The 7667-nt window shown below is 45.1% G+C and overlaps 1 protein-coding gene across 1 annotated transcript; it reads right to left on the reverse strand.

The window, feature by feature from the left end:
• Positions 1–274: 274 nt before the first annotated feature.
• Positions 275–7191, reverse strand: LOC138489613 (apolipoprotein A-IV-like). Its single transcript, XM_069617313.1, has 3 exons — positions 7143–7191; positions 3792–3918; positions 275–1127 (listed from the first exon to the last, which is right to left on the reverse strand). Exons 1-3 carry the CDS (start codon positions 7189–7191, stop codon positions 275–277), a joined length of 1029 nt encoding a protein of 342 aa, XP_069473414.1.
• Positions 7192–7667: the final 476 nt, after the last annotated feature.

Here is a 7667-nt window from a genome sequence, read left to right on the forward strand (position 1 = left end):
TCATCTGTTGTTTTATTCATTTGACTGTCACATCTTTACTACGAAAACTCGTTGATCTTTAATTCACAAATATCCATAACTGAGTTGGGTGTTGTTTGGCCCCAGTTAATATACATAGCTCTCGAATCAGCCAAAGGGTGCTATCGCTATATTGTCCATTATGTTTAAGCAGGTTCAGGGTAACACAGTTCTTGTTCACCGACCTACCGGTCTACATTCAATTGGGCATAGATGAGTCAACTGTTTCCTGAATGCCCTTCTCCAGTAGGTCCAGTTAATCCTGGATACCCACTGTGTATGGCCCCAGCTTTTGCTTCATCTCCTCTGCTTTCTCAAAGATTATTTGGTTGAGGTCCTCTCCATAAGGGGAGACAGCCTGGCTGAACTCCTCGATCCTCTGGTTTACCAGCTTGTTGAGGTCTCCCAAGTAAGGTACTAAACTTTGACGGATGTCCTCTGCATTGTCATTGAGTTTCATGCTGAGTTCTTCCATGTACGGAGTCAGTTTCTCCCTCAGGTCTTCCACGTTTGCAGAGATCTTGGACCTCAGCTCCTCCGTGTTTTTCTTCATCTGGAAAGTCATGAGCTCAAGATGATGGTTGAGTTTATCTTGGACACCTTGGGTGTAAGGAGATAGGCTCTTACGTAGCTCAGCAACGTTCTGGTCAATTTTCACTATGAGTTCATCAGCATACGGGCTCAGGTTCTCCTTCACCTGGTCCACCTTTTCATTGAATTTCTCCTGAAGCTCCTCTGAATATGGGGTGAGGACCTCTTGGAGACTGCCCACATTTTCCTGTAGTTTGGCTTGAATTTTCTGGGCATATGGGAAGAGCTGCTGACGAAGCTCCTCTGCATTCTCCTGGACGCGGGTACGAAGTTCCTCAGCATATGGTGTTAGCTTCAGCTTCAGCTCCTCAATGTTCTTGTTGAGCTGCTGGTGGACCTCGTCGGCGTATGGCGACAGCTTTATGCGGAGCTCCTCCAGCTCCTGGTGAATCTGCGCTTTAAGCTTCTCTGAGTCTTGAGTGAGTTGAGCATGAATGTGGGTGGCGAATGGAAGGATCTGGCTCTTTAAATTTCTGGCATAAACATTGACATTTTGGATGTTGTCTTGAATGATGGTGCTATGGAAAAATAGAGACACAGGCTCAGTTTTCACAGTTCTGCTGAAATATTCTGCATCATATTCTTTACATTGCGAACTCTGACCCAATCCCTTCTTTCCTATCCTATCCATGGCCTTATTAGACCTTGTGTAGGCACTTAAACAATTGATAAAGAAAGAAGAGGAACTGCCATAGAGGCTGAAACCAAGCCCCCCTAAAAGATTGGGAAGGTAGTAAATAGCAATTTAGTAGAGCGGAGAGTCCCACAGAAGCTCAATATCCCAAAAGAGAGGTCATTGGTAGGTGGGGTCAACATTTTCACTCCCAGAGCAGAATTGGCGGACCCCACATGATTCCACTCTACCGCAAAGCAGACATTTTAGAATGTTGCTCTGACTTCTGCCAGCAGAGGGTCTGTGCAAATATGAATGCACAGCAGCCCTGACATGGTCCCTGAAGTGCTCTGCCACATGATTGGCGGGAATACTGGCCATTCTGGCCAATGAGAGCACACAGAACATTCTGGCCCTCTGAATTGGACCCAGAAATGAGAGACCAATGTGGCCTGAAATCCAAGTCTGGAATGTGGTAGTGGGCAGATCGAACACCCAATGCACAACTGCATTACACAGTAAGAGAAATTAGTCTTACGCCTACCCCCACTCATCCGAGCATGTGCAGGGACCCAGAGGGAGTATATGTTAAAGACGACAGGCCTGGGTCAAAGGTTGGATACCAGTAAAAAGCAATGAGAGGCATTTTAGATGGCCCTGTAACTACCAGTCAGAACATGACAAGTTTTAATATTTAAAGATTGTACAGGTGATAGCTTACCTTATGATTGCGAGGCCGATGTGTCAATGTTGGGCCTTACGGTGTGACACGTCACAAGGGTGCTTTGGGCAGAGATGTCTACTAAGGCTTTGCCAAAGGGCTACATATAATGAGGCTTGGCACAGCACTATCTGATAATCACGCTGGCACATGTATATCTAAGTACAAGGCTGGGCACCAATTCCTCAAACATTAATATCTGACTGAGAGATATCTAACGAAGTGTCTAACGAAGTGTCTTAGCAGAGAGAGATATAATAATGAGATTTGTTAAAGAGGTATCTCAAATCAACACTTGCCACAGGGATATAAGGCAACAAGGTTTAGCAATGAGATATTTCACAATTAGGAATGTCTAGCAGTCACATGTGTTGCAAAGATTTCTAGCCGAGATAACTAACCATGAGGGGGGCACTGGGGTATTTATCACGTGGCTTGGCACTAAGATAACTAACGAGGCATTGCATAGGAATATCTAACAGGATGACCTGGACTAGGATTGGGCCTGTGAAAATTATGTCTCACCATATCCTAATGTTACACATCAGAGCAGTGCTCATGTTACTGACCTTCAGAGAAGATCACATGCAGACCTAGGCAGCAGGCACAGCCAACATGTGGCCGACTATGACCCAGACATGAGAAGGTGCAGGTCAGCGATGATCTCGCAATCACTAACTGCAACTCTACTTGTGTTATCTTCTTAAGAAGGATGAATGGCTGAGTGATTCCTACCCTGATTTGAATTTGGGACCTACAGATTACACAGGGTTTGCTGCAGCAGGTGCATTAACCTACTGAGATATTTTACTGCAGAGGGGTTAATGTGCTGTAGTATTTGGATAAGATTTTGTCGATGCACATCGGTCTATTTCCTCTGGCACTCACTCCCCCAGCCTCGCCTTAAACCCTTCCTTACCCCACCCCTTTCTCTTCCTTCCTACAGCCTTACATTTTTTCAAAGGTGTCCATTCAATTTCTTAGATTGTTAGTCAACTAAAACCACTCAAAACCTTTCCCAAAACTTCAGAACTTCTCATGGAGACTCATGGTTCTGAAATGAACTTCCGGAGAATCGGGTGGTAAGAAAAACTTTGGAATCAGTGAACCAACCGGAATTTCAGTTGAAACGTATGGGGACCCACAAGTCAATTTGTAAAAGGTTTGCTTAGCCCTGATAGGGAGATCTGACAGTGAGACTTCAGATAGAGATATTTTAAAATGAGGTCTGACAAAGGAATATCGAACAATGAGGCAGTTGGATATCCAGCAATTTGATGTGGGTCAGAGATGCAAAAGACATACAATAAAAGGGGAAGTTTCCCAGCAGGGCTTGACCGGGGCATATCTAACCATGAGTCTCTGGAAAGAGATTTCCAGCAATGGGGCTTGGTGGAAGGCTTCACCCTTTGGGGTCTCGGGACTTCAGTGACTTCCTATGTAAATTGGGGTGCATTCCTATCCCCTACAGCAACGGGTTAATAACAACGGGGCCTAAAAGCAGATGAACTTGGTGGATGTCAACTATGAGGGCTTTCTGAAGGATTTCTAGTAATAAGTTTGTGGCAACATTTCTAACCATTGGGATTGGCAGGGGGAGTTCAAGGAGTAGTGGTTGGTGGATGGAAGTCTAACATTCAGAATTAGTGGAAGAATTTCCAAGACAGTGGCTTTTTGGAAGGATACCCGACAATGATGCTTAGTGGAAGGCCATCAAGAGCTTGGTGAAAGGATGGTTAGGGAAATGACCTGGCAGAGGGGAAACCTTACAGCTGAGCTCACAGAGGGATTTCTAACAGGGGGCTTTTACGCTGGATAGTTGGAGTTGTACGATTGGACCGTGCTTACTTTAACTGGTTGCTGATTTCAGATTGCTGAATCTCTTCCACCGTCCCCTTGGCGTTGCTGCTCAGCTCATGCAAATAGTCCCAGAAGGCTTCTGAGGCCTGGTCAGTGCTCGCGTCTGCTCGCGACCCTGTTGTTACGGTTGAGAAAAAAAACAAAATAAATGTACAAAATGAAGATTGATACACAATATTTTTTTTATCAAGCCGCCTTGCTTGTAGGTGCCCTTTTCAGTAACATAAAAGTGTGTGTATACATCACATAGAGTGTTTCTTACACATAGCATTCAGTTACCTAGTTTTGATTGGGTTGTAGCAGCAATGGAGTGAAATGGACCAATGGGATCCAGCGTGCAGGATGCCCTTATTGGTGAAAATGAGAGCACAGTGGAATTCCCCAATAAAACTGGTGCTGTGGGGGGTGCAACGGGACAACCGGGTTCTGCATTTGAGGAGAACATTCTAAAGGCCTCATTGGGAATCTGGTGAAATGGTCACCAAACTCGTTTACCATTAAAGCATGCCGTAACAGGACGGGTCTGCATGATTCTGAGTAACACTGACCCTTCAGTTATTCACCATAGGGGAAATACTACACTTTCACATGCAGTATCACCACACAAAGTAATACATTTACTCCAAATGGAAAAGATTGGTTTTATTTCTGAAATCTAGAATTTGTTGGAGTGGTAAAACAATCAGTATTATAAAATACCGGCTGGTTTACCACCACAGCCAAATTAGTAATGACGCCCCCAGCCTACTGCAGGGTGTGCAGTGCAGATGCTGCATTTAACATCTGGCTTGCGACTCATGGAGATTCCTTTGAGAACCCATGACAGCAAGTCCAAGATGGCGATCAGATTACACAGCTGGCGCCTATAGGCTGAACCAACATTTACTCCTCTCGGGAGCCTCCTCTGTCATTGGTTACCAGTATAAATTATGCAAAACTATAAACGGAGATCCTGTTGAAGATGGCGAACATTCCAAGTCCAATGCATCACTCCAGAAGCAATACTCTGGGAGGGCACAGGGTAAGCGCCCCAGCGGCACAGAGCTCCTTGCCACAGTACACCAGGGAGCATCTGGGAAGGTATTCACTACTCCATCTGAGCCTGCGCTATTCCTGAACTGCCCTCTGCCAGAGGGGCAGGGATTGGCCTAGGCAGGGGCAGCATGGGGCAGCATGGGGCAGCATGGGGCAGCATGGAGCAATGGGTCCTGAGTCCAAGTGGGCAGGGGTGATGGGTGATGCTAATATTTTCACCCCTCCTATTCATGTGATCATTTTCTAGGTGCCTGGCAGCCCCATGCTGGGCTCTTCAGCCCACCCTCCTCTTCTTCTGATCTTCAAACTGGGGGTCCATTTAAATGCAATGACGCAACAGGTGCCTACAGCTGTGTGCCACCAGCAGCCTTTGCTGCATTGTTCTCGCTTATTTTCAATGTATCCGTTAATCTCCTCTATAACATCTGGAAGAATTCATGCATTTTTTGAATGAATCTGTCAACTTCTCAAGTCTTAATTCAGAGTGTAGAGCTCCCAGGTGTCCCCTTGCCACACATGAGAAGGCCCTCAAGCAGGCCACCCAGTTTATAGTGACTTTACTCTCGCAACAAAACAGTGCAAAAGGTTGCACTTTCTAAATGTGAAGCACAATGTGTGAATTGACACTAAATAGGTGCAAAATATAGTATTTACCATCTGACATTGAATAGAATTAGCATGATCGGCGAATCTGTGTTAATTTCTAATAGACAGTGCCCCGGCACCAGTGGCCCAGAATGGCCCACCTCGAGGAACTCCCTGTGCTAGAAGTTTCTGTTTGCATTAGAGATGGAATTCTGTAAATCTTTCTTTTTCTTCCCCCGAAATTTGGAAATTGAAGATTGGTCATTGCCTGTTCTCTTTTTCTTAGAACTCTGTGACTTGTAGTTTTCCTAATTTTTAAATGGGAAAGAAAAAAACTACAAAGTACCAGAATGTAAAGGAAAATACTGACGTGAAAGACCTTCTCAGACAGGACAAGGGTAACATTGAGCGCCCTGACTTTGCTTCCTTCCTTCCTTGCAATGGACATTTCAATTCCTAGAATAAAACAGGTCAGTTGCTAATGTTTTAATCCACCAATGTTAATGCAGCGCCTTTTCGATATCTATGCCCTTATTTACACTCATGTGTCCTCCTGAAGTGAACCGTGCTTGCTTTGCCTGACATGTTCCTATGTTAACTTCTTGTATTTTGTCAGGTTCATTTATATGGACTACAGAAAGAAGTTGTGCATTTGGAGGGGAGCGGCCAGTAGACACTTGTGACCGGTACTTTATATATGGGCGCCAATGTGTGATTTGAATATTTGACATAATGCCCTGTGCAATCATGTACATGCAAAGTATATAGTTATACGCATCTCTTTGTTGTCTTATTTACGTGCATGAATTACTAAACTGTCCAATATCCCTTTCAACTCATTTGCATACCCAGAATGCATTGCCCATCCGGCTCTTAACTCGAGGTGAACTTTCAGTGATGGCCACTGGGTGGCGTTGTACTGTGCGTGACTGGGCTCAATGGCTTAATCTACTTTCATGAAGCAAAATTAAGAATTTCACCTACTCTCAGCCATGTGGACTTTGTGACAGGTAATATTAAAGGGATCCCTTCAGCCATTTGGAGATTGCAAGACAGGCCGTTCATCTGCCCACCCTATAGTTTTTAACACTTTATTTTCATATGCTCTGGATCTGTTGCTCATGTCTGGACTCAGCTGTACTCTAATGTGTTTGGATGGAGACTGGCACTTGTCAGGAGCTGCTTTTGTTGTATTCCTGAAGGGATAGCAGCTCACACAATCCAACTGGTCCAAGACTACATGGAACAGTAACTGCTTGCTTCTGGACTCAGCATGGATCCATATAACGCCTAAAGACGTTGCCAGAGTCCAATATTGGAGGAAGTATTACAGAAAGCTGCGCGTGGACTGATCATCTGCAATGGGAATTGTATTAACCTAATCAAAGGGGATCCCAAATACCAGGCTTGTTTTTATCAAATATTTAAAAGGAAGAGATGTGGTGAATTGGGTGCGTTACCCACAGTGTGGGCTCAGGAGACATATGTTATAAACCCAACGTCCCCGTTTTGCCTAAATATTATTATCCTGGGCACATCTCTGCCTCTGCCTCTCTCTCTCTCTCCCTCTTTCTCTCTCTCTCTTTCTCTCTCTCCCTTTCTCTCACTCAGTTCCATTAACTTCTAAAAGTTGGTAGACTTGGAAAGAGATTCAGCACCAGTGTTAAGCGCAATGTAAGTAAAAGCAGAATTGACGGAAGTCCAAGGACATTTTTTTACCTGTAATGGCCAGGATGGCCAACACGACAGCATTGACCTTCACCAACATCTTGATCTTCCAAGGCAGATTCAGGAATCTAGAAACTGTAAAAGGAATCCGGAAGTTAATGCAGCAGCAGTGAGGAATCAGAATGTTAATGACAGATCCTGAGAAATAAGGCCTGGGTCTAGTGGACAATTGGCCACCACTGACACTGATTGGAATCCCAAGTTCCACCTGAACGTGGCCATGTGGCCACCACGCTGCAGTGCAACAGCCACTCAGCATGGGGGCCAGTAGACCATACTGACGGCTAGATCTATTCACAGGGCGGTCCTCACTCGGAGCATCATTGAGCTTCACTGTCCACGGCTCGGGCTATTCCCAGTGGATTCTCCTTGTGATCCTCACCACAGAGTTACAGATCCAGGATCCCCTGCATGCAGGCCAGGAACCTCGGGAAGGGTCTATGAGGATTATGGCATTCGTGGGGAGAATCTACGTTTTTGTTCCAGTTTACAAAGCGGAAGGTCTTCATTTCCTCC

This window comes from Ambystoma mexicanum, chromosome 9, assembly GCF_040938575.1.
Source record: "Ambystoma mexicanum isolate Mex_15411 chromosome 9, UKY_AmexF1_1, whole genome shotgun sequence".
In the NCBI taxonomy this organism is placed as follows: domain Eukaryota; kingdom Metazoa; phylum Chordata; class Amphibia; order Caudata; family Ambystomatidae; genus Ambystoma; species Ambystoma mexicanum.

Coding starts and splice junctions, on each gene's coding strand:
- LOC138489613 (XM_069617313.1), bottom strand. CDS start 7,191: ATGTTGGTGAAGGTCAATGCTGTCGTGTTGGCCATCCTGGCCATTACA. Junction 3,919..7,142: donor GGCCATCCTGGCCATTACAG/GTAAAAAAATGT, acceptor CCGTAACAACAG/GGTCGCGAGCAGACGCGAGC. Junction 1,128..3,791: donor GAAATCAGCAACCAGTTAAA/GTAAGCACGGTC, acceptor ATTTTTCCATAG/CACCATCATTCAAGACAACA.